The 27,023-nt window shown below is 48.2% G+C and overlaps 2 protein-coding genes and 2 non-coding genes across 4 annotated transcripts in view; 1 reads left to right on the top strand and 3 right to left on the bottom strand.

Annotated features, from left to right (window-relative positions):
• LOC144162736 (ubiquitin carboxyl-terminal hydrolase 24-like) overlaps positions 1–7,018 on the top strand; it is a 113,518-nt gene extending 106,500 nt beyond the window's left edge. Inside the window, exons 55-56 of the mRNA XM_077693375.1 lie at positions 258–420; positions 3,507–7,018. Coding sequence (XP_077549501.1) covers positions 258–420; positions 3,507–3,677 — 334 coding nt within the window. The 3' untranslated portion in view covers positions 3,678–7,018. The remainder of the gene's footprint in view (positions 1–257; positions 421–3,506) is intronic.
• Positions 7,019–10,259: 3,241 nt separating this feature from the next.
• Prp5 (pre-mRNA processing factor 5) lies at positions 10,260–13,952 on the bottom strand. Its single transcript, XM_077693374.1, has one exon. It carries the CDS (start codon positions 13,665–13,667, stop codon positions 10,395–10,397), a length of 3,273 nt encoding a protein of 1,090 aa, XP_077549500.1. The 5' UTR covers positions 13,668–13,952; the 3' UTR covers positions 10,260–10,394.
• Positions 13,953–15,828: 1,876 nt separating this feature from the next.
• Trnaf-gaa (transfer RNA phenylalanine (anticodon GAA)) lies at positions 15,829–15,901 on the bottom strand. Its single transcript has one exon. It is a non-coding gene; the product is annotated as a tRNA-Phe (tRNA).
• A 4,802-nt stretch (positions 15,902–20,703) lies between these two features.
• Positions 20,704–20,867, bottom strand: LOC144163426 (U1 spliceosomal RNA). Its single transcript, XR_013320929.1, has one exon. It is a non-coding gene; the product is annotated as a U1 spliceosomal RNA (small nuclear RNA).
• Positions 20,868–27,023: the final 6,156 nt, after the last annotated feature.

Here is a 27,023-nt window from a genome sequence, read left to right as displayed (position 1 = left end):
GCCATAGAAGCTTCGCTTAAAAAGTGTGAAATATGAGAGAACTACAGTAGAACACACTGTTGGGCGAGATGGTGCATATTTGGTAAAACTTGGAGCGTGATTCAACAAGGACAACTTTCTGGTCGTCTTTCTGTCGTCTTCCTGTCATCTTCCTGTCGTCTTTGTGTCGTCCTTGTTGAATCACGCTTTTACCAGTTTTACCAGTGAGAGAACCGGTGAGTGAATAATGCGGCGATTGTTCCTGTCCTGGGGTGCAGGTGCCCGCACGCCAAGGAGTACCTGCTGCAGGCGCCGCCGACGTGGCAGTGGTCGGTGAACTGGCTCAAGCAGACCATGTCCGAGTTCAACACCCAGTGGAGCAGCAACGCCTCCAACGAGGACTCCAACACCAAGACCTTCCAGCGGACCATCAGCGCACAGGTGAATGGGGGGGGAACAAGAGGCAGCGGGTTGTCCGAAGTACTAGCTTGTCGCTGATTTACCCTTGTTTGGTGATGCAGAAGGATGGCAAGTTGGGCTAGTTGGTTCATAGTGACCATATCGAATAAGCAACGCAAAAAGGGATGGAACTAAACAAGGATGAATGACAACACAGCGCTGTGACGACACCGCGACTACACGGAACGATGGCACAGAACGACGACACATAAGCACTGTGTCGTCGTTCATCCTTCTTTTTGTTTCGCCTGTTTTGCGCTGCTCGTTCGATATGGTAAGTTGTTGATGGTTGGTGTACTACACTTGGAGCTGATTTCAGATGCGAAGCAACAAATTGTTGTTGTTTGGTGTGGCAGTATTGCAGCCACGGGAGATTTGCGAGAAAGGTACTTCTCAGGTGGAGATCTTTTTTTTAATACAGTGCAGACAGACTGCTTTATAACGTATGCCGCGGGAGCCTCGAAAATCGGCACTATAAGCGGTACCGCATCATAAACAAAACATGCGCAAATCCAACCGCATCGTAATCTACCGTATAATGCGGAATATAGGTTGAGATTTTTTACAGAAAAATTTGCCGAAAAGTCACCCCTCGACCTATATTGCAGTCACTGGCAGTTGTCATCTTGCGACCGGGCAGCCTATCGAGCCCATCCAAACCCCAAAGGCACCATCGCCACCACCATCAATCGGACGCGACGCCATCTTTGTTTTGTTGCTTCTCTCGCTGTCGGCGAATGTGTGCGTGCTATTTTCTTCTTGCTCAAAATGAGTTTAGGCACTTGGTGCCGGTTCACAGCAGCATTTAAAAAAAAAGTTGGGGGTTTTCCAAGGCTAATGACGTGTCCGCCTTGCGCCAGTTCGGTATCACCAAAAGTGTTGCTAGCGGCGTTAGCCGAAGGGGCAGCTCTCGGCATGCAACGCTCGGAAGACCTCATTTCATGGGCGCTGCTCTGTGCACCTGTGCTGCTGTACAAAGGGGCAAATTTTGGCTGCTAGCGTCGTGCGATGTCTCTACGAATGGATACCCCAAGATGTTTGCTGACCGCCTGCACAGACTGTCTGTCGCTCCTGTCTGCACACGAGTGTGCCATGCCTTGCGCTCGCTTCACGATGACGTGGTCTTGCGAGTGTTTAAGAAGTGCTGCATAAGCAATTCCCTGGACTGCACCGAGGACGACCTGCTGTGTGGGCGACAGCGAGCCAGAAGCAGTCGTCCGACGATACTTCAGACAGTTTTAAATGAGTAATCTGAGACGAAACAAGTTAAAGTCTCAATAAAACAATGGTTGGTAGCTAATTATTTTTTTATTGCATTTTTTGGCTCCAAGGTAAAGGGGTAGACCTATATTCCGCCTCGACCTATATTCCGCATCATACGGTACCTTTCGATATTTCTTTGTTTATCACCATGCAAATGAAGGCTTCTTAAAAACACGCGCGGTCTTCATTTTGTCTTATTTTTTTCCCCTATCAGCCAATGCTGCAGAGTCTTACAAGCTGCACGGTCTCGCAAACCGTGAGCGCGTTTTTAGCTTCGTGTTTGCAGTTTAAGGGAGCATAGGTGTCTGGATGCCACGGGACAGCGTGATAAGAACGCAAGGGGGATTTTTTTGCACCCCACCTTGTGTACGCGATGCCAAAGGCGGTTGCTTGTTAGCACAACATACAGGTAGAGGAAACATCTAGTGCCGCAGCTCCCTATCTCCGGGTGTTCTTTAAAGGGAACAGGGGTTGCTTATATGCACAACGTTTTAAACAGAAAGAACGTACCGCGCGCGGGCTGGCCCGCTGTTTTCTGATCATGCGCCAGGCAAGGTCATTTGTAGTTACCACGTGAGTTCAAACGAATGAACGAACACGCGAACGGAAGGGTGCCTAATTTTTCTCTTTTTGAAGTTAGGGGAGAACAAGGGAGAGCGCTTTTTTTTTCTTCCTCGCGTCCCTGAAACGAAGCCGCAGCTGCGCCGGTCGATCAGCAGACCCGCCGAAAAACCGCACCATAAACGGTATTGTGCTTCGGCCAACCGCATTTTAAGCGGTATGCTTATGCACCGAGTTCTTTGGGAGGAAAAACGGTAGTCACAAAAACCCACGTTACATCCGGTCCCACACTATAAGCGGTTACGTTATAAATGGTCTACACTGTATTCTTAGAAAAGGCTGGAAAGGAAGGCATGCCGTAAAACTCTAGAGCTACATTCCTTGTGGCCACGCTGTGTGCTGGTTTAGCGAGCAGGGTTGCCAGGTCTGGCAGTTTGTCGACAAACTGGCAACTTTTTTAGACTTGTGGCTACAAAAATTCCAGTTTGGCGACCTGGCTACTGTCAGGCTTCCGAGTCCTTCCTTCCGAGTCCGGGTCCTTCCGATGCCCCACTTTCCACAAGGGGACCCTGTACGACCTTTCATTGCATTTCAGCCGTTGAGACAAACAGAACAGAACCAACTTTTAGGCAGATGACTGTTATCTTGCAAATTCTAGTAAAGGTCTCAACAATTCAATCACTAAAACACCTCCGTGCAGCGCTGCTTAATGGAAGAAATCGAAATTTGCCTTGCTCTTTTTAATATACTGCACCTGATGTTGTACGAATAGCGTCAGAGCCTTCAAGCAGCGCCATCGGATTAAAGTGTAATGCCTCAGTACTTTATGGGAGCTTAATATGTCATGCAGTATGGTGGGAAGTGTGTGTCACGTTGTATAATAGACACGGAAATGTAGAGAGGCAGCGAAAGTGGTAAAACATGGTGTGAAGCAAAACGCCCATTCCAAGTCATTCTTATTCTTTGAATGCTTCTCCTAAACCTGTATATTCTAACATTTTTTTAGACAGTAGTCAACCGCTGTCACTTTCCCACACCACGGCAAACGAATCAAATTTGTAATACGATTTTTTAAGTCTCGGAATTTCTGCTTTTTTTCTGCAAGGGTAATCAAAAGGTACTTATTAGCATCGCCTTTCTGAAAGTGGCGCCTTTTCTGGCTCATTTCCAAACATTCGCTTCTGCCTATCGTATCGGAGGTTATCTTTTTTACTGAATGTGCTCTCTTCCCTTTGTGGTTCTAGGATACGCTTGCTGAAGCAACGGCGCTGCTCACCGAGCTGTCGTCACCCGAAGCCGCGGAGCTCGGGATGGAGTTGGACCAAGACGACGTCATTGAGGACGATGATTCGCGGTTGAAGAGGACGCGTGGTGTGGATGACATGTTCAACTGTGTCGAGGTCAAGCACGAGTGATCACCTGTCCACACTGCCCAAGCCGACGGGGGAAGAAGCCGAGCCACATCCAAGCCGAGCCAAGCATGCAGGGAAAGAGGAAGTTGTGTGCTCCTGGAAGCATGACGGGAACAAGAGCAATGGGCAAAGAAGCTGCGAGCGATACCAATTTTTTGTTGTTGCTCGTAGCTCCGTGCTGCCAAGTTTGGTTCTACCTTTCGGCGTAGCCTGGTGAAGACTGTTTTGAGTCCTTACTCTGGTGTAACTTCCCGACTGTGAATGTGCGAGTTGCTTCGAGGGCTCGCCTTTTCGCGAGCACTGTCTGAGCTGTAGAAACCCTTGTGACGAGAATGCCGCGCCGTGTGCACTTTGCACCGAGTGTGATCAGGTCCGTGAATCGCCGGTGCAAGTTGTCATGTGAGTTGCACGCCTTGAAATGTCGCACGTGATGTGTTTGTCCCGAGGTCAATATTTCAAGCAGACATAGTGCCCTTTTGGTACGAGGCCTTGTTGCGTAGATGAAATGTGTTTAGCAATGCCGTATTTGATGGCTGCTCACTGAAAAAGCTCTTCACCAGTGCTGCAAAAAGCCAGCTGCTTAGTTTTTTATATTTTTTAGGTGCGGCTTAAACATCCATCATGCTTTTCTAGTGCCGTGCAGCTCAGTGGCATTGTTCACTTAGTAACGTTGTCCGCTTCTTTTACATTTGAAAATCTACTATTTTTCGAAGTTTATTTATATTCAGAAAGACTAGCTTAGTAAGTTGTTTTTAGCATCCGCATTGCTAGTTTGCAAATCTGTGCGCCATCACTGAAGGTTTGGATGGTCAAGTTTGCGTTTACTTATATGCTGCTGGTTTTTCTTTCGTCCTCTTTATTTTCTTTTTGTTTCTTTATTGCCGAGATTACATTTCTTCAACCCACATGCAGCTTTTATTAAGCAGCAACCATTAAGCGAGTGTCAAGCGGTGAATTTTCTTGAGGTGCCACATGGAATGACAAAGCCCAATTGCTTGTGTGGGAGGCAAACCAAAGCCTGACAACCCGAGTTATAATATTATTTTTTATTGTACACTGTTCGTGCCTCGAATGCGAGGAGTTTATTCCTTCTAACTTGAGACCATGGCTCTTCATGTGCACATTTGTCTTGTGTTGTTCGCAGAGGTGTGTCATCAAATATGCATGTTTCGACTGTGAGAGGTTAATCTCTTACATTGCGAGTTTAAAAAGGCGAACTATATGCTTCAGTTTTGTGGCGTTTAGTGTGTACCATTTTTATTAACGAGAAAGGCCAACCTATCTTCATCTGCGTGCGTGCATTTGTTCAATAACGGCACCAAATTTCACAAAGCGAGTTGTTTAGTGCACTCGTCACGCAGACACAAAATATGCAAGCATTTTGTAACACTACAACATTGAAAGAATCACCCGTGAAACTGGCACTTGTGCAAGTTCCTGTTGTTATCGTCCGGTCATGTTCCTACGATGTGCGGTGGACTGTTCAGCCATTGTGTGTGGTGCGTGTATGCCGTGTCATTTCCTTAGCTTGCATGCAAGTTGCGGATACCTTTTGTTGTCAGTGGCGTCACTTTTGGGTGTACCTGAATGGGCCTTACGCGGAAAATTGGGTGAAATGCCACGACTGTTATTGAAAGTAAGCATTCGCGAAGCGTTGTAGTGTTCTGTGTGTACGCAGTAAATTACAGACGAAATTTGCCCGTGCGAATTTGTGCATGAAATGGTCAAACTTGAATAGAGTGTAAGCGGCACTGTAGTCTGCCGACAAACAAACAATTCTTCCATTGCCGGAGCATCGACACGAAATGCTTCATGGGAAAACGCTCAATCGTGTCGAAGTTTCACACATTACTGGGCAGTTCTTGAGGAGTAGTTTGTAAAAGTTTAAGCTAACGCAAAGCCTGGCTGTACTTTATTTTTGTACTTTGTGAACCTACACATGGGTGCTAGTTTACATGTTTGCGGTGTGTCTTGTGTTCTCTATGCAGTCAGTGTGTTTGGCATTTGTGCCAAGGTTGATTGAGAATGGATGTTTGGCGTATCTGATGACGTTGTCAACGAACCATTGACCACAGTAACTCTGCACGGTTGACTGGGCGGCAGTCCTCAACTTTCTGTGTGTTGTCGCAAGCTTTTTAGCGTAGAATAATCTACTGCAGACAGCCCACCAGTCATTTGTGCGGACTTCGAAGCAAACGCACTTTTTTTCCTTCTCGGTTCTTGAAGTTAGGCGGGAAACATTAGTGTCACATTATCCCACCGTCAATAGTGTTTCAGCGAAATGGCACAGAGCTATGGGTTTATGGAAAAAAGCAGTATTTTGCGTCGTGAGTGTTGAGCTTGCTGCATTCCTTCTTTTAAGTGGCTGTTTGCATCAACTAAGTCAACACTGTATCAGTGGTTGATATTTTTGTGGAATCTTTTTGTTTGCAAGTGTACCGCACCCCTGTTTTGCACTGTTCTGAGCTAGAGGATATTTTTTTTGACGGAGCGTAAGGCTTTGTGAACCCGTTGATTAACCATTGTGTACCCGTTGTTCCGGTCTGTTCCACTGTAGATGTTTTGTACATCTTGTTACATGCGGAAGGGGTTAAACGTTGTCTCTGTGTAGTTGCCTGTCTACAGCGAACCTTTGGTGTGCCTTTCGTTGTACCATTTACACCCCCTTAGTGTTTCTCCGACATTTTTCGCCTTTCTGTTTTTTGCAAGTACGTTTGTGACACAGCTTTATTGATGTAGCTTTGCGAGCAGCAAATTGGAGTGCTGACCGTTCTATATTTACAATCGATTTGTTAAAGAAAGAACATTTTAGAACTTTCGCCTCCTCTTTAAGGTTGCTGTCTGCACATGACGCTGTATGCACCGTGGATGAATGTTAAAATCACACAACTTTTTAGACAAACAGTTATGGCGTATGTGTGCGTAGCTTCAAGTGCCGAATGTGCCTTGCTGTCTCAGCTCCGCATCGTGTACAGCCCTCCGTCAACTGTCTGCAAACAAACAAGAGACAAACACCCATTCTCCATCTGCGTGGAGACTTTTGACTTTAGAATGCGCAGAAAAAGTTGCCCATATCATGCTGCCCACGCGAGTCCAATGCCCGATCGTTAGGGCTAGCAAAAGTTTGCATGGGCTTGTAGTAGTATTTCAGCTTTTCTACTGTACCCTTTTTATGTTTGGCACTTTGATGTTGGCTGGTCAGTGAAGCTCGTAAGGTAGGACATTTGTCTTTCAAATGTAGCTGCAGTTTTTTTTTTTCTTTGCATGTGTCTTGCAAAAGTAGATGAAGGAGCAGTGGTGTTTCGGAAAGGAATAAAGCGTGTACATACGATGGTGCCAACTGCTGCGACGTTTTATGTGTGGTTACTGCAGTATTGTGAATTGGTGTTGGGTAAATTACTCCTGCCATCGCAATGCTTTCACAGCACAGCTGTAAAGGGGTCCTTTTCAGATGTTGTCCATGTCCGTCGTCCGTAGGATACACTTCGTAGCTAAGCCAACTTATAGTGAAAGCTCTGTAATTCCCATTGTAATGCCTATGCCTGCAGCCATTAAGCTTATTCACTCAGAAATAAGCTAATAACAAACTGAAAAATCAAGGCCCCCTTTTTGAAGGGAAAGATGGTTAAAACGCGAAGCTTTCTCCCTCGCAACCCGAGTCAAAGTCAAAGTAAAAAATGTGGTTGATGCCTCTGTCATAGGAATCGGTAAAACGCGAAAGTGAAATGTGCCTTCGCAGGAGCATTTATTGCGCATCCATATGAACTTGCACATCGCTATTTATATTACGTCGGTATGGCATTGTTATACGCATCAACGTTAGTCACTGGATTACACGCGTCGGAACATTACGTACATCCAACAGAAGCCACAGTTCCTTGAAAACCGTGCGAAGGTAACAGAACCCCAAACCGAAACTGAAAGCAGTAGGTGGCAGGGGGCGCCTCAATTGACCCGCGCCCTGCGTACACGAAGACTCTGGCATCGAGGCGCCAACTGTCGGCGCTCATTAGTGTCCCGATAAACTACTTCGCTTCACTTCTCCTGGGCGGCAGCATCTCCTAGATGGTATCTGAATGAAGAAAATAGTGGGAAAGCTATAACGCGTTTCTAGACCTACTTCCGCTTGAATTTGTAGCGCAGTGGGCAGAGTGCCGTGTACCTCCCGTTGCGCCGAGAGAGTTCGTGGCTCGAATCCCCGGGCGCAGCCGCGTGAATGGAACTTTTTCTGGCGACGTCATTTCCGTGATGCATATGACGCCGGTCTGACTCGGGCATAAAACATTTTTGTGTTAAAATCCAAACTTCATCTACCATGTTGGTATGGGGCAGTACGTCAGCTTCACAACGCGAGGGAGCCAGGTTTGATTCCAACCACGATAAGCGTTTTTATTTCTTGGGGGGGGGAGGGAGTGGAAGGGCTTGATATATCTTTGCTTATCATCATCATCGTCTTCTGGTTTTCCTGGAGTGCATTTTGCACGACATCAAACACCATCAGTGAGGCTTAGAAAGCTTCACTTTAAAATGATTGTAATTAAATTTCCCGCGCTCGTTTGGTATCATCACGACACAATGGCATCACGATCTTTCCAGCTGTAAAAATTTGCATGTATAAAAATTAATGATGAGTGCCTCTACTGAAACCACTTGGCTTTAGCTGTCAGTTGGCACAAACGTGCAACTATACAGACATAATCCGTGTTGAAGCTGTAGGCATTCACTTGCGGAATGCCTGCGCATTTTCAGTCATCGTTTTGTTGGCTGCCGTCAGTATCGACGCTGGTGCCACTGTATCTTGCACTGTAAAATTTGATCGGCACCATCTGTGGTGTGCACTGAAAGTCCTCCGCTATGAAAGCTGGTAATTGTATCTCGCCACATTGTTACTTTACATGTTGTTTATCAGAAAACTTGACATGGGTGGTGAAATTCGTGCCAGTAAGTACTAGTTCTTGGACAGCAACACTGCAAACGTAGACTACGTGTCGCCTGTAAGCATCAACAAATTTGGCCAGCACCTCACTTTCAACCTAACCAGAATGTTGGTTGTGCTTTCAGCCAGGCAAGAGAAAACCCAGTGCACTTGACAGCAGCTTGCTTTGTCCCTAGCGCAGGCAATGGCAGCTTGCTTTGTCCCTAGCACAGGTGACAACAGGTTGCTTTTGTCCCTAGAAAAGGTGATAACAGCTTGCTTTGTCCCTAGCTCGTGTGCGAGCAAGCAATGCATGTTGGGCAGTCCCCGCAATACTTGTGCCTTCGGAGTAAATTTTCACTCGGGTGTAACACACACGGCCAAGCAAACGCGTCAAGCGGAAGACTTGTTTTGTGTTACGGTGAACTACTAAAACATTTTGTCAGCTTGTCCTTGACCACACTGACTCAGCATCAAAAGTTCAACAGTTCTGCCCCTTGCCAAAACCTTGCCAATGTGTATTGGTTAGAGAAATGGTTAATCAGCTTTGGCCAATTTTATTCTGGCTAAAACAATACTCATTCAGAGACAGGCATGCCAGGGTGGTAATTGTCACTCCTTGCCACATGCAAGTGATAACTTACGGTACTTCTTGAAGCACAATCGAACAAGTTTGCCATGGCAACCAAACTGTAAGCTGCAAAAGATATCTGGCACAGTAATTAAAAATTTGAAACAGGACTATCTTTCAATATCATCATACTCTTTGCGGCATTTTCCGACCTAGCAATATGTACGGCAGGCCATAACATAGCACCAGTTGCACGAGGTGTTCATTTCAAGCTTTCCACAGGCATTGTCAGGAAGATGGCAAGCCTTGCGTGTATTCTCATACTTGTGACGTTGCAAATGGTAGTATACAAAATGACCGGCAGTGGCGACGCTAGGTTTTATCTAGTTTTCCAAGGTTACAAAAGCACTGTTTCTACAAATCGTGGTACATTTCTAAACAAGGCACAGCAATTTGCTGATGTCAAACAGTTTGCTTTCCGACTTCTGTCTTTTTAAACGTTAGTGCTTGTCAATGCATGTGCAGAAATTAAAACTTACGAAGTCAAACTTTCAAATCGTGGAGGTTTAACGTGCCGAAGCTACGTCCAAGCTATGAGGCACACCATAGTGATGGGTTAGTTTGCTTTCAACCACCTGAGGATCTTTAATAACGTGGGCTGCTACCATTTTTTTTTTTTGCGTTCATTTGAAAAACGGCTGCTGCGGTTAAGATCGAACCCACGTTCTTGGGCTCAGCAGCACGCCTTAGCCACTGAGCCATTGTAGTGAATACAACTTATAAATTTCCAAGCACTGCTGCTGTGATGCATAAAACCCTCACTGAAAGTTGCTAACACCAGAAACGATTCAATAACCACAAGTGCAAAGACGAGTTTGACTTCGCCTCGCTTGGCTGTGCTGTCGAAAGCGACAAGGACTGCTTGCAAATGGGTGCACATTAAAGAATTGCAGGGCCATACAGCGATGCAGTGCTCTCTATTACAGTGAACACGGTGGTGCTCGATATTATGTCAGCTCCGAGGTGAGGCATCAAAATGTGACAAGTGTTCCGAAATCACAAACGCCAGTTTCATCACGCATCTGCGACACAAATTCACTACAGTGCAGGGCTAGGCAATGCCAGCCCCAACGCTTTTATTGGCGTAATCGTGACCGCAACGGTCGTGCAACGGCAGCGCTGTGCGACAAAAACGAGAAAAACACGGTGAAACACGAGTTCCTCCCCAAGTTTTTCACAGCACTTTGTAGCGTCCCCTGTTGATGGGTTGGTACGAGTGCTGCATCTTGACCATCTCTTCCTTGATGAGTCGAATGATCTCGGCCCGCGCCTTGCTGACAGCAAGCTCGCTGGTGCTCTCGATGGCAAGGTACAGCTTGCGGTCCATGCCGGTCTTGGGCTCCTTGCCCGGCGGGTAGTAGGTGCCACGGACCGTGATGCCCGCCTCGGAGTACTCGCTGATCTGTGCCATGGCCTCCTTGGAGGTGACCTTCCACCTGGCCTGCTGCGGGAAGTCGTTGATCTCGAGCTCTTCCTCGAACTTCTGGAACCGTTCTCTCTGCGGTGGCGGCTCTGGTGGTTCCTCTTCGATGATCTTCGGTTGGTAGTTGAGCTTGAGGTGCAGCTTCTCCGCTCGCTGCTCGGCAATCGTCTTGGCCGACACGACCGGTGTTGGAAGCTCCGGCACGTACTGTCCACGCATCATGGCCTCCGTCGCCGACTGCGGCGTCATCAGGATCTCCGGTGCCGGCGTGGAAGGCGCGCTGAATGTGCGTGTCATGTTGATTCGGCACGCCAACATGCGGGCCATCTCCAGCTTCTCTGACACTGTTCCGCTGGGAGCAGCGGCACCAGCAATGCCTCCCAGTGGTACTGCACCGGGAGGCAGGCCAGAGGCGCCGACCACGTTCTGTCCCACTGCTCCCTGGCCGGTCACGGAAGGACCGGGCATGAGCTCCTTGATGCGCTTCTTGGGAGCGAGCATGGACTCGATCTCGCGATCGATGTCGCCTTCGGCGTCCTCGTCATCGGAGTCTTGCATGCCGAGCGCCGCTCTCTGGAACTTCTTCTTCTCACTCTTGAGATGAGACTCAGCCTCGTCGAATTTGAAGCCCTTGCCGGAGAAGCCACTGCCTCCTCTGACCTTCTTTCCCTCCGCTTCCTGCTTCGCCTTGTAGTCGTTGAAAAGCCTTTGCAGATCCTCCGGAACCGGGTTTCCGCTCAACTCCAGCGCCTTGATGACATCCGCGGCATAGCGCCCCTGGTCTTCCGTGATGAACGTGTAGGCGTACCCCTTGTTCCCCGCGCGACCCGTGCGACCACAGCGATGGACGTAATCTTCGTAGTGGTTTGGGCAGTCAAAGTTGACCACGAGAATCAGATGCTTGACGTCGAGTCCTCTCGCCGCCACCGACGTGGCGATGAGGACGCCCACCTTGCCCGCCTTGAAGTCCACAATCGTGGAGTCACGGTCAAACTGGTCGATTCCGCCGTGCAGTGCCATGGCGTTGTGCGAGGCCTTCATGAGGTCCTTCAAGAGGATGTCCGCGTGCTCCTGCTTGTCCACAAACACAATGGCACTGCCCTTGTCTTGAAACAGTCCCAAGAGCTCCAGGAGCTTGAAGAACTTGTCTTCCTGGTTGATGATGACAATGTTCTGTTCTACCTCCTTGCAGACGACACTCCTTCCGCCCACGAGGATTTCGATCGGCTTGATCAGTATCCGCCTGGCAAGGGCCTCCATTTGCCGGGGGAAGGTAGCCGAGAACATGACCGTCTGCCGGTCAGGTCGAATCGAGTCGACGATGCGCATCACTTGAGGCTCGAAACCCATGTCGAACATGCGGTCGGCCTCATCAAGCACAACGTAAGTGGTCCGTCGGAAATTGGTCACCCGGCCGTTGTTGGCGGCGAGCATGTCAATCATGCGCCCCGGCGTGCAGACAATGATCTCTGCACCCCTCTTGAGGTCCGCAATCTGTTCCGAGATGCCCGTGCCACCGTACACACAGACGACACGAATCCCCAGGGACTTGGTGAACTTTTTGCAGTCCTTCGTTATCTGCATTGCCAGTTCCCGAGTCGGGGTCATGATGACAGCGATGGGGCCGTCGTCGTCTTCGAGCGGCTGCTGGTCCATGATGTGCCTGAACATGGGCAGAAGGAAAGCGAGCGTCTTGCCCGACCCCGTCTTGGCGATGCCGATGATGTCCCTGCCCGACATCACGGCCGGTATGGCCTGCATCTGGATCGGGGTGGGCTTTTCGAACCCGTGTTTCTTCAGCAGTTCAAGCACCTTTTTGCTCACCCCACACTGCGCCCAGTTCCGGATCGGCTTGGGGCATCCCTTGCCGCGCACCTTGATGCCTTCCAGCTCGGCGCGAAGCGCTTCTACTTCTCCGGGCGTCATTTTAGCGAGCTCGGGCACCTCTATGTAAAAGTTCTTGCGGAACGGGGCGTAGGATATGTCCTCTAGGCAGACGGTGGCTGGCTTCTTGGCCTTGTTGTTCTGCAAGTTGTTCATGGTGGTCTGCAGATCCTCAGCCTCCTCTTCAGACGAGTACTCCAGAGCATCGATGTTCTGTTCCATAAGCTCGCCCTTATTCTTGTCTTCCTTCTTCTTGGCGATGCCGACGATAACCGTAACCTTGTTGCTTTTCTCCGCAGCGGCTACGGCTACGCCATCTGCCTTGAGGGCCTTGTCCTTGAGCTGCCTCACTTCCTTCTGGATTCCCATCATGTAGGCGTCCAAAGGATCGATGTCGTCTTCCGCCTCTTCCTTCTTAACCTCCTGGACTTCCTGCTTTACCTGCTTGTCGCCTTCGCCGCCAGTGTCTTCGGCTTTGGTTGCGGCGGCGGCGTCTTCGGTTGGCTCCGACTTCACCGGCGGCACGAATTCCTTGTCGTCCGGCTCGTCCTTAACATGCAAAGCAGGCGGCCCCGCGTCATCCTCCTCGTCGTCTTCGAGGCTCCACTTCTTACCCGGGATAGGCAGGACAATCATGGCGGCCGCCTCTTCGGTCTTCTTGCGGGACTGGCGCCACTTTTCGATTCGCTCGCGTCGCTTCTGCATTTCCAGGTCGAGCTGCTGCTGCTGCACGTTCTTGTTGATGACTGCGCTGTTCTCGGCAGCGGCGATGGCACCCGCGGCGGCAGCGGCCGCCGCCGCCGCGGCTGCCAGTGGCGTCATTGCAGGCGCAGCCTGTTTCTCGTCCGTCTTCTTCTCGTGGCTTCGCGAACGTTTGCCATCACGGCTTCGAGAGCGCTTGTCACGGGACCGGGAACGGGATCGAGATGCTGAGTGGGCACGATGGCCGCGCGACCGAGATCGACGGTGCCTTTCTTTCGAACGGCGACGGTCCCGAGACCGGGAACGACGGTGTCGCTCGGTGCTCCGACGGCGGCGGTCGCGGCTACGCGAACGGTTTCGTCGACGTCGGCTGCTCCTCTCGGGCGAGCTGGACGAACTTCGCGAATGCGATCGGCGTCTCTTTTTGTCACGGGCCATGCTTGATCACTTATCACACGACACGGGACACTACGACACAAACGCACGGTATCTAGCCCACTTCACTCGACGACGCGAGCTGAGAGAGAGGCGTTTCTTGGGCACAGAACACTCAAGTCATAGCTGAAAAACAGAGGTTGAACGCGCGTAACTATAATGAAGGCTTCGCGGTATTGTTGTTCACTGTGTACGGGATCACAACCACTCACAAAATACTTTTTAACTCGCAACGCATCGCTTACGTAGGCGCCATTTTGCGCATGCCGGAAAAGGAAACGCAGTACGGCCAGCCAAAGCCAAATCGAAGCCGGTTTGTTGCCTTCAATTTGGCTGCACTCGCTGAACTTGGCGAAACTAGAGTATTCTAGTTCACTCTAGCGAAACTAGTACACTCTAGCTCAGAGTTACTCTAGCTCTAGCGGAATTCTTTTAGGTAGTGCAGCAGCAGCGCTCGACTCTTCGATTTTAAAGTGCAGCGTGCGGCGCCTGCACTTTTCTCTTCGATAAACGGAGGGTGCGGATAGTGCAGGATTAGTTCATGACTTTTCCTGTACTTCCCAGGGAGGAGGTGTAGAAGCAGACGACAAAAGTGCAGGACTGATTCTGCAGTGGCGGCACCTGCGCGCTGAACTACTCGTGAAGAAACTGCCGGCGGGATTGAAGGCACCTCATGTAAAATCAATTAACCAGCCCTCAGTAGCCTGTGGACAGTCCGAGGACTGCCCCCAGATGCTTATTCTCGGCAGTGCCAGTGCCGAGGATTTCACTCGAACTGCAGGTTTTGTAGCAATACACAAAAAGCACCGGATCGCATCCCTAGCAGTCCGCGGACGGTTCCAAGGTATCCCTCTTCTCATTGTTGCCATGAAAATGATAACGCCTCCAAGAAAAGATAATGGCTGCGGCGTTGTTATGGCAACAACTCACGAATGCTTCCCCAGCTCCATGTTCCCCAGGCTGGCCATGGGAGGGATCATACTCGTCGGACCACAAAGCGGGACGGGGAAAGGGGGGTGGGGGAGTAGGAGGGGTGTAAGGAAGAAATTGCACTTTGCATTACTGCATGCACTAATTCACCATGCAGTCCTCCAGGTTTTTTCCTGTTACTTTTTCCTTGAATGAATTACCCTCATTTCTTTACGGTGCTTTCAGTGCGATCAAATAAAGGTGCGTCTTCTCTGCAGTCCATGCATGTTATTCATCAAGGAAAACCAACAAAAGTACTCTTTCCACTAGCGCGTTCGTGCCTCGCATGCGCATGGCGTACTCGGCGATTGTCTTGATATATTGTTGCAAAGCATTGAAGTGCTGAAGCGCATTCCATCCACGTACCACTCCTCAAACGCAAAAGGGTGAGCTGAACGGCTTGTTGGTACACTGTAACTTGAAGAAAACAGCGCAGACGTTGGGGCTAAAGAAGCACACAGCACAGGCGCTATGTAATCCCGTCGTCTGCGCTCTTTTCTGTCAATTAACGGCTTCTGTGGAATTGTACGTACGCCGCGCCTCAAAGAAACTGTACTTATCATTGACAGAACTGCCGTGACACTGTGCCGCGTGAGCTTTCAGAACATGCTTCATTCAAAAAAATCCCGAGGGGTGCATCAGTAATTAAGCCGTCATTTTTAGTAATGAATTTCGTTTTTTATCATATATGCAGTAGGCGGGCCCTGTTCTTATCACTGTTGCTATATCTGCAGTTTTATGTTGTGTAGAAGCCTGTTAATTTAAGGCAACTTAATTCTTTTCCTGCAAATAAATATAGTTGTGAGTTGCGCATTAACTGTTTGTCTTCCTTCCTCTGAATGTCAGTTAGCACAATTTTCGTAGTTTACAAAATATGATCTGCGCCAATCGAAATACGCCGCACATTTTTTTTTTACACAAGCGCAAGCAACAAATCCGCTAATCGAAAGGACGATGCTATATGTACTACGTAGTGAAGTCCCAAAGTGCGCGCTGGTATGTCATGGACCCGCACAGGCGTTACGCCTGACAGCGGGGGCATATGCGATGAGCTTAATTTTTGTCACTCTGCCAATACATGTCATGTTCCTGCCACTTTGCAGATGCCATTGCTTTTGTGGACATGGGCTGGGGCTATGGGAAACAAAACAAGACACGATAAAAAACAAAGCTGTATTGTGAAAAAAAAAAAAATTGCCGAAACCCGGGATCGAACCAGGGACCTTTAGATCTTCAGTCTAACGCTCTCCCAACTGAGCTATTTCGGCGGGTTGGGAAGGCGCCCTCACACGATTTAGCAGGCGTCGCTCGCCAGTTTTCTATGCTTTCCGCCTTTGCAAATCCCACACTGCTTTCACAACTGTACGCGATGAAAGTATGTTGATCTGAACCGGTCGATAGAATACAATCAGGGACAGAAGTTTGACAAATCCAATTCAGTGTTAAAGAAATCCTGCAACACCGTCAGAGGGGGCTTGGGAGAGCACCTGCCACGCGGTTGCTTTAAGTTTTGCTCTGCTTTGCACAGCTTGCTCCTAGAACTTATTTGTTTGCTAAACGCACTAGTAATGCAAACTTGCGGCCTCTCTCAAGCCCGGGAACTGTGTGTGACTTTGTGAAGGCACGTTTGTTGTGAACCAGTTACTCTAGGCAAACATCGAGGCGAACCCTGGCCCTCTTAGTAATGTTAGTAAAACTGTTCCCCCTGAGGACCCGAGTGAGAAAAGCGATGTTCTGTCTGTGATGAAGTCGCTAAACGCCCAAATAAATAAAATCACGTTGAAGTGCTTTCGGAAATGAACGAGGTGAAAGAAATTCATTCAATTCTTCAAAAAGAAATGAAACATCAATGAAAGACTTCTGACAGTAGAAGAAAAAAAATGGCTGTGTCGGAAGGATAGCTCCATTCGATTCAGACGCGATTCCCTGCAACGCCTGCAACGGTGCAGGATGCGCTGCACCAAAGCGCTCGATTCACCGCTGCACGAGTGGTTCCCTGCACCGCGTCGCTCGATTGCTCATGGTGCGGCAGCGGTGCCGCCGCGGTGCAGAGAATCGCTGCACCTGCTACGGAGGAGGTGCAGCGATTCGGTGCCGTGAGCGTTGGGGCGTTGCGGGTTGGCAGGCGGCTACCGGCAGTTGCGGCGACCGCGTGAAAATGTCCGTCGAGCTCGAAGATACGCGGGACGAACTTAGCGTCGCCGCTGATGCGTACGACGCAACCTAGAGTTCCTGTATATGGGAGCATATACAGGAACTCTAACGCAACCCAGATGGCCGTAAACATCCAGTTGTAGAGGACGACAGGCGATGATGATTAGCAGAGAGAGAAGTGATTGGATGGAAGAAAGGAAAGGAAAGTGAGAGTTAGCAGACGACTATGCCTGCACCTCGCTCGATTGTGAACACGCAGGGGCGCTGCTGACGGTGCAGCCGTGATGCACGGCACCGCGGAACCACGCTGCTGCACTGCATCGGCACCACAGAACTTTCTCTGCAACGTTGCCGTGCACCCCTTCTGAATCGAATGGAGCTGATGAAAGACTTCTGGCAGTAGAAGGAAAAAATGGCTGTGTCGGCCCATCAGGTATGTCGGCCCACTGGCCAACATACCTGGTATTGTCGGTGAAGCAGTACGCTGGGAAACGGATTCTCTTACCCACCGCCTTGAGGAATTCCATGATAGGTAACGTCATGAAAGCTTAATTTTTTATGGGCTACCTGAAACTGAGTCATGGGTTGAATCTGAAAATAAAATTCGTGAGGTGTTTACTATATCCTATAAACGCCACTTTTCGAATGGGCAATCGAACGCGCCCATAGGCTGGGGAAGTTTGTCGATAACAAGCCTAGAACAGTTACAGGTAAGTTTTCAAGACAAAAGACATGGTATTTCCATCTCGGTCGAAAGTGCAGCCTTCTAATGTAAGCTTAAAGGTACGTCCTCACTGGTGGCACTGCGCGTGCAAAAACACGCGCCGCAAAACGCCCTTTCGCGGCAAGAGTACTCTGCCGCGCAAGGATAGGTCTGGGACCCATTTTTGTGACAAGGTGCTTTGCGCCAAACTCCCCGAGCCAATCAGCGCTCGGTTCACGTGCGCTGCGAGGTCAGTTAGTTGAAGCTTTTATTTGAAAGGAAGACCATAGCCAATGAGGGGGTGGTTGGATGGGAAGGGGGGTATATAGAATATGATCTTAGTTCGCACTTCGCACTTCACAGTTCACACTTAGTTCACACTCAGTTCACATCTCACACTTTGTTCACATTTCAAACTTATTCACACTTCACACTTCACACTCTATAGTTCTTGTAGAAACAAGTCCAAAAATAGTAAGCATATTCGCTCACGCTAACAAAAGTTATTACCCCGACGAGACAGAACTATTTGTTGGCTCGGCGGCTTGCGATGACGACATAGTCCGATCTCGTCCGAGGCGAAGCACTCATTTCATGGTTGGCCGCCGGAATGTCCGCGATTTTTGACGGCGGCGGTTTGGTTTAGAGCGCCGTCGTTACCATGGTTACTTCAGCGAGTGGGTCGCACATGAGACGACGACGTCCTTTTTTTTTTTTTTTTTAAGCTACGTTTTCAGTCTTTCCGGACTTTGAGCAGGAGATACTGGTGATTGCGGAAGTCGACCTTGCATGCGCGAGAGTTTCCGTGAACGGTAACTTATTTTTACCGTCGCTACATAGCGATACAGAGGCTAGAATTTCTACCGACTGTAGTAGCGAGCCCCCTGCGCCGGCGAAATGTACGCTCGCGTTTTGATTAGATTACCGGAAAGTTCCGAGTGAACGCCCTCCCCCGAAACATCGCCCACCCTCTTTTACGGGTGAAATATTCAATTTACTGAAAGACGCGCGCCCACCCCGTAAAATCCATGCCTTTAGCGCCGATGAGTGAACAAAACAAACCCGAATAATCTCTTCATGTATAGATGCGGTCACTTATTCGTCCTTTCCGCGCTTGACCCGAAATTTCGCCCATCTCCTATTTTTCACTTGATATCACTGTACTTAAATTTGGGTGGGCGTTCTTCCGGAACTTTACGGCACAGCAAATGCGCTGTGCTCTGCGCTTCATGCAAGCAATCTTAGTTGATGTTGTTTACTACATTCTTGCTAAATGATGATCAGGAGCACGATAAATGACAATTTTTTTTTAGAATGAGCGAGCAAAATTTCCGCCCCTACTCCAGCTTCCCACGCTTCCAATGGTTCAGATGCCTTTATGAACTAGCATAGCTCTTTTATGCTTCCAAAATCGTCTTGGGCAAGGTAATATAGGTAACTGCGGAATCATTACAATATATCTTATTCATTTTATATCGAAATATTTAGCACTGGCGTGAATTCTGGTTAATGCAATACTTGGTCCTAATTCTTCCCACTAGATGGCGGCGTCAACGTCATGTTTTCGATTTTTTAAGATCTACAGTAGAAGTATACGGCTTTTTAAAAAAAAAATTATTGTATTGTGAGAGTTCAATCTAAGACGTCTAAGATTCAAGCCATTTCAAGCGTAAGCGAACAGTTCTGGGCAACAAACGTTTGTGTCATTTGCTTTGCGACAAATTCGCCAGATGTCGCTACTCGGCAGAGCCGGTAAGCCGGAATGCAGAAACCGCAGAGTGCAATCCTTTCGTTTTCAGCGGCAAACGGCTACTCTTGCTTCATTTAACACGGTAAACGGTAAAGCGCGCTAAGGACACTAGGTTCATTCAGAAGGCCGGTGCAGCAAACCACACTTTCCTGCGATCATGACTTGATGGGAAGCAATGAAATGAAACTCTTTGGCAGTTGTCGTTACGGGATGAGCATGCTCTTGCCGTTGTCGCGACCGCCGCAGAGAATCAGCTGCGACAGCGTTTGGGCTTGAACTGATTTATTCAGCCCGCGTGAGCGCACTTGAGCGTGCGCCTCGTGATCACGAGCAGTGCCCGGCGTCGTCCAAGCGCTGCGTGCGGAGCTCCTCCTTCGTCGTCGGCGCGGCGCTCCCTTGGCGCGCCGTTCGTTACCATCTCTGAAACAACGTCGAGGCTACGCTCGAAACACAGATGGTGCAAAGAATCCTTTCGGGTACAGCGTCCAAGAAAGCAAATGCAAAGAAAACTGATGATACTAGTCTAACACCAGACACGGAGCGCTGAGCGATCACGCTAACTGCAAGCGTCGTTGCTCCTGCGCTCACTGTACCCTTCCGCCGAGAACGGAGGAGCGTCAAGCCCGGTTTGGCCCGGTGTGTAAGCATAGAGAAAGAAATACTGTAAGTGCTTTACACTCCGGTATAAAACAAATATGTGTGACTGTGTAAAAGCACCCACACATAAAAGATGTTTTTTGTAGCTTTCTGATGTTTTTACGCTCGTAAAAAATTGATTAAATCAAGAGCGCACAAACACGTCATGATTAGTTCAAGAAATAGCCGTTGCGCTCCGATACCATCGACCCCCCAAAAACCCCCATCTCAGGGGCCCTCTGGGTTCATTCTGACCAGCAGGGGATCTTGCGCCGAAATCTCGAACATACGGACGTCGCTTCCACCAGAAAAGCGGCCGCCGCGGCCGGGAATCGAACCCGTGACCTTGGGATCAGCAGTACAACGTTACGTAATTTTCACCGCATTCTTTCAGTCAGCTGTGAGTAGCAGTCGGGTGAGCCTGCTCTATAAAAGTTGTGCTGCGAGCTGTACGCTAAGCTTGTGCGAGTGGCTACATAGAATCGGTGAGCTGCGAGCGACGGTGTTTAAGGGGCAAGTAATTACAATTGCAACATATGTAATTATGGGAACATAGCAGTTATTATAGTAATTGAAATATACTAATTAAGATCAATAATACTAATTCTATAATCCCCGTCATCGCACTAGGATAGCATAGAGAGATATGGTATTTCGCGTATTCATGAAAACGCAGTTAATTACCGACTCTTGCGTAAACCTGGAGTTGTATGAACTTCGACCGCTACGTTCAGTTGACCGGGTTCTCTCCCACATACGAAATTGTAGCGAGCCGGGAAGGGCGCAATGCAGAGGTGTGCAATGATCTGATTTTATATTTCATAGGGAGGGGGATAGCGCGAACGCAGTCCCCCACTACCAAAAATTGCATGCCCCATCTGCCCCAGTTTGGGGTAGTGGCAGGGGTCAACACAAGCGCAGTGCAATGCTCGCGTCTCTCCCTGGAGGCTCCGCCTTGACGATCACGGATACCCCGGCACCAGGTAAGTATGCTAAGACGACGTCGCGCTTCGGTACTCCACCCAGGGCAACATGACGTGTGGTACCGGTATCCTAAGGCCAGTACATCGAAATATGGGTGCAATTTGGCAATATTGCAATAATTGTTACACTAGTATAAACCATAAAACAAATTACTCAATAACTTTTAGTTTATCCTGCCGTTTGCCGTACTACGTGGGTAACCAAATTTAAAGAAGATACAGAGAAATAATTGCAAACAACCCTGGTTGAGATTTCTGCGATTGTTTGCAACTGAAGAGGGCGTGGCGTCGCGTCGATGGTAGAAAAACGACTTCACAGCTGCAAGCGTATGTGCGTGTAACATTTTGGACGCGGGTGACATCCACACGTGTGCGACACATCTATTGAACGCTGCATGCACGTTTATCGGCTTTCCACACAGTCCTTTGTTTCATGCCAACTGCACTCAAATTTACTGTGAACGTACAGCACGTTCCACCAAACCATCTGGGACATGACTGGTAGCCCGTAAAATGCGTTGTAATTGGTTATAGTAGAGTGAACTAGAAAATAGAGTGGTTCAAACACACCACTCAGCCCATGTATTAAAGAAAAAGTAGTCGAACCGTCTATAGTTAACGCCATGATTCCAACCCTCCGTCGTGGCGCAATCGGTACCGTACTCATTTCTTGCGCGGAAAACCTGTGTTCAAATCCCCCTAGGCGAAGTTTTTTTCTTTTTTATTCCGTGAAACATTTAGAGCTGTAAGACGGCCAGCGCTTTTTATATTACCACGGGCGACGGGTAACAAATATAACACAAAAAAAATCAAGAAATGGCCTTTCGCTTTCTGTGATGTTCACATGATCCATCTGTACGAAGTACAGATCTAAAAGGACAGAACCTTATGCGCATGCCGTGATTAAGATGCCCATGTAACGAGTGTTGGTGATGATGATGATGATGTTTGGATTTTTATGGCGCAAGGCCGACCGAGGGCAAAGAGCACCAAAGGATGGTTAGCTGATCTGAGTGACATGGAAGTAAAAGTAAAGCACTTCAGTAAAAATAAACGAAGTAAAACACAAGGTAAAATAAAGATTGCTGGTGAAAGGGCTAGGTTGTCACATGATGCATGATAAGAAATGAGATGTAAAAACTAGACATCAGTAAGAAACTTAAAAATACGCTTGATGGAAAACATAGGCTCGTCTCCTAAAAAGTATGACGGGTGAAACGGGATGTGTTGTCTGTATATAGTTGTGGGAAGTGTTTGCGTCGTGTTGTGTCAAGTGCCTTGCATTGGATGAGCATGTGGATTGCGGATAGGCCCTCTCCACACCCGCTGCACATGGGTTTTGGCCGGTTTTGGCGATCCAGTGAGCAGGTGGGAGTGTGTTACATGTGTGTGGCCTATCCGTAACCTTGCTAAGGTCACTTCGTTGTGTCTGTTGTGTGAGTCAGTTGTGTATTGTCACAAGTGTGGCTTTTTCTTTCCAGTGTTTTATTCCGCTGGTATATACGGTCCCATCTGCAAATGGTAGTTCCCAGCTGGAAAGAATTTCCAGTCTAACTGGGAAGGTTGCATTCCAGCGGGTTACTCATTTCCAGCTGGAGAAGATTTCCTGGCTAGGCTGGAAATGTTGCCTTCCCGCTGGAACTTGGAGTTTCCAGCTGGAAAGAATTTCCAGCCAAGCAGCACTCGTTGGCTTTCAGCTGAAAATGGCATTTTCCAGCTGGCGAGAATTTCCAGCCTAGCAGCACATGTTGCATTCCAGCTTGACAAAAATTTCAGTTCCAACTGTACTCGTCTTGGCAGGAAGTTGCCAATATGTCAGTTCGAAAGGGCAATTCCACTTTTGGGCTTTGAAACGGCCAATCATTTAATTATTTCTCTTTTGTGTGATTTCAGTGAAAGATATACGATGTGGAACATGCCATGCGCAGCAGCTCTTTTTTCATACAAAAATCCTCAAAGCGTCGCCCACATTATTTCTTTATTATCAGGGGGTTAACAAGTTAGTGGTACTCGTTAAAACAAATTTATTCTTTTATGCGTACCTCAAAATCGCGAAGCCGGTAAGGACCTCCAATACAAAAAAAAATATTTAAAAAAAGGCGTTGGCAACATTGCTCATTCGAAGTCTTTTTCAAGCCAAGTCAAGACACGCCAAGCCAGTCAAAGTTCGTGTAAAATGGCGGTTAAGTTAGCTAGCTGTAAGCATCACGCGCGCTAAGAAACGAGTAAACAAGATTAATTACATCTTTAGAAAGTGTGCTGCATCTAGGCGGCTTTTTAATTGAGGGAGTGCGCACATTGTGTAGCCCGGTAATGTGGATGGAGGTCTGCAGGGCTCCTAATTTCCGGAGAGGCGTGCAGGCTTCCCGGAAATTAGGAAACAGCCATGGTGGACAATGAAGAGGTCGCTTTGCGCTCCGCACCGTCTTTGTTGTAAGACGATTGAAGTGCAATCATCGCGACGGTTTCATTGTGCGTTTATCTCGCATCGAGTTTCGGCGTGTACTGTTCCCGTTACCGCGAAGGTAGGACTGGTTCATTACCTGTATTTTTACTGCTTGTAAGAACAGATCAGGGCCTGTATACAAAATGAAGCACTGTAACTGTGCACACACACACAGAAAGGTAGACAAACAACTGTGCTTTTGTTTGCGTCCACTTACAGCTACAGCTCTCTATTTTGTAAGTCCCTTCTGCGCCTCCCTCACACCCGCCAATCTCCAGCACCTGACTTGGCACTGTCCGAAATTTACGCGTTACAGAAACTTCAAGCCTCCTCCAAATGCCCCCTCCTCATACATCGACCCTCGAACACTGGAACCCTCCACGCTGACTTTAATTGCGCACTACTCTCTATAAAGCGGTCTAGCGCGAGCAGTTTAGAGCCGTGAGCCTGCGCTCTTCACCCCACGTGGCCTCTTCCGCCTTCGTAAGGAGCCAACCAGCTTCAACTTGAACGGTTTATTTTCAAGATGTCCCAAGCTACGAATATCCCACCCTCTACTCCCACTTCCCCTACTTTACCTAGCGTTTTCCTGATGTAATAAAGGCTATCTCCTCCTCCTCCTATTTTGTAAGCTGCCATGCACCAACTAGCCCAACAGCACATTTGCCTGTTTTAAGTTGCCTAATGCATAATAAAATCTTTTCCTCTACTTTCTACTCGTGTTGGTTTTCTTGCTGCTAGCATGGCTATTGTTGAGTATAAATTCTTTCGCAGTAATTTTGGTAAGAATGTTTGTTCTGCCTAATTTTCTAAATGTGGATGCACTGTTCATTATCTTCACGCGGAAGCATTTTGCCTTAGTACAATGTTCTTTTTTTGTACTGTACTGTGCGTCCCATCTGGGTACGTATACCCCGAGCCCTGAAAAATACTAGCAGGAAATGCAGCAGGGAATCACATATTTCCAGCTGGAAATGCAGCCAGGAAGTCCTAGATTTTCAGCTGGGAATGCGAAATTTCCAGCCGCAGTTTCCAGCTGTATTATGGAACTGGAAATCTCTTCCAGCTGGGAAACATTGCAGCTGGAAAGCGAATTTCTAGCTGGAATATTTCCCAGCTAGAAGGGATTTCCGGTTCCACAATCCAGCTGGAAATGGAAAACTTTTTCACCTGGGATTGCATGTAGTTTGTTGTCTGTCTGTTCACTCCAGTGTGTTTGCCATGTTTTACGCAAGTGCTGTCTTATGTGGGGTTTGAGGTCTGTACAGGGTACCGTTGTTATGTCTACAGTGTTCCTGAATGCAGCAGCAGCGGTTCTCTCGTCTGCCAACTCGTTGCCAGCGATCCCAGCGTGCCCTGGGACCCAGCACAGGACCAGTTCATGCTTTTGTACGTAGAGAGACATAATGGTGTTAAAAACGAGATTAACTATGTGGTTTTTTTGGGTGCTTATGGGATGATAGTGCACGGACAATAAGAGATCTGTATAGATGATGGAATTGGGAATTTGATTTTCAAGAATGTGCTGTACAACGAGTAAAATTATATGCTTCTGCTGAGAAAATGCTGGTGTGTACACTCATGGTTCTGGAGGTAATAAAGTTCGGACCACGACCAACACAAGATAATAGTGGAGGTTTTAGAAGCATCACTGTAAAATTCTGCACATGGTTATTGAAACTGCACAGACAGAAAGTGCTGCAGTATTGCAGCTCGTGGTACCTGATTTTTGTCATATTTCATAAAAGAAAAGTCACAAGAAACAGAACGAACTTGCCAAGTGGGTAAAATGACAGAAGAATATGCTCTGTACCCATCTAAAAACGCAACGCCGAGATCCGACTCTTGCTCTCTCACTCTAAGCGAGAAGGACAGAGGAACGGACGGGCGATTTACAAATAGTGGATATGGGGATGTATCATTAAAGACAGGATTAAAAGGATGGTTATTCAGCGATGAAATTTCAAAAGCGTAAAGAAAGTCCATGTATGTCCGTTGGTTCTCAAGGTTCCACTTGTTACATTCCACATACAGACTCTGGACCGGGCTAGTACGGAAAGCACCCGATCGACGCAAGACGAAGCCCCAAGCACTGGGTCAAGAATTCGTAATGCTGGTTTAGTCGTTGACCCATACACCACACTGTCGTAGTCCAAACGAGACCCAACCAAAGCAGTATACAGGCGCAGAAGATGTTCTTTGTTAGCACCATACGATTGGTGTGAGAGGACCTTACGGATATTCATTGTTTTGAGACATTTATGCTTGAGTTGCTTGACTTGAGGAATGAATGTGGGTTTGTGGTCAAACAAAACACCCGAAAACTTGTGCTCTTTTTCACAGGAAGCGACACGCCATTAAGAGTAATGTCTGGGTCCGGATGGACCCCACGCTGCCTGGGGAACACAACACAAGAGCTTTTTGCAGGATTAAATTTAAAACCACCCTTGTCCGCCCACCGGGTAAGTTTCTTGACCCCAAGCTTGACTTGATGTTCGCAGATTGACATGTTACATATTATTTAGAAGATATCTGCACGTCGTCTACATACAAGGAATGCCTTCCCAAGAGAGTTCATCTTAACAATTAAAAGAGTGCAGCTCAACACTCCACCCTGGGGCACGCGGTTTTCTTGAACGTGAACACTTGAGAGCGTACTACCAACTCTAACGCGAAAAGTTCGCTCCGACAGGTAACATATATTACCCGAGACACCGAATGACTTGAGGTCACTAAGAATGGCGTAACGCCAAGCGGTGTCGTGTGGTTGAACAACCCAGTGCTCTGAAGCGCAGGTATTAAATGCAGTAAAAACTCTGTTCGAAAACGCTTCCTGGGCGTCAATAAAACACTATCGCGTCACAGATCTCAAGAAGCGAAATGTCCTCTGCAACTCTTTCTTGATATCTTCACATACACGTGCCTCCGCAGAATTAGCGGCTCTAGTGAGGCTTTATTATCGCATGAGCGTTCCACATTCATTTAATAATACGTTCACAGACCAGCAGGATGACACAATTACGTTACAACACTCGCCAAAAGTTTGTGATAATAAATCATTGGTCTGGTTCCCCACAGCTATATTTAGGCATTTACCGTTAGACGTAAAAAGCGGGTATGCCGACTGTTCGCTTCTACTTTCTAACAGCGGAGTTGTAGAAGCATTCTTCTGTTCGTGCAGATGTGGTGAGGAGGCAAGGAGCCCACGAGCAGTTGTTGGGAGTGCGCGGTTTAAGAAAAAAGTGCTATTGGGGATATCCGGGAAATCGAACCCGGGACCTTCGCGCCCTCAAACCGGCACCCTTACCACTGGGCCATCCCAGAGGCCCGGAGGGCATGGGGTTACTTGCGGCAGGAAAGAATAACATGTGCAGCCAATGGAAAGAAGAATAAAACGCCTCCTGTAGACGGAATCGAACCAGGGACTTTCGTGCTATGGAAGCGGCGTCTATCAGATTGCGTTACCATCGCACATGGGTCGCAACGCACTTCATTTGCGGTCACAGCGCATGTGTTGGCTCTGGACTTTGGCGTAGTTTTTGGCTTCGGACTTTTACATTTTGTATTTTGGAATTTAGGATGGTGGATTGTGGATTGTGAAAGCGCGACCTGTATTTGTTTGAAGCGCTCATCATACAGGGGCGTTGACATTGGGTACCTAGCTTGTTTCAAGAATGGTACTCTGGTTACAGCTGTGCTTGCGGAAAACGTGGAGAGG

Source organism: Haemaphysalis longicornis, unplaced genomic scaffold (genome assembly GCF_048455015.1).
Source record: "Haemaphysalis longicornis isolate Haplotype H1 unplaced genomic scaffold, Haemaphysalis longicornis Haplotype H1 scaffold_12, whole genome shotgun sequence".
In the NCBI taxonomy this organism is placed as follows: Eukaryota; Metazoa; Arthropoda; class Arachnida; order Ixodida; family Ixodidae; genus Haemaphysalis; species Haemaphysalis longicornis.
Note: the sequence above shows the minus strand (reverse complement) of the source record. Positions and strands in the feature narration are given on the sequence as shown.

Excerpts from the sequence above, each read along its gene's own strand:
- Prp5 (XM_077693374.1), bottom strand. The coding sequence starts at position 13,667 with ATGGCCCGTGACAAAAAGAGACGCCGATCGCATTCGCGAAGTTCGTCC.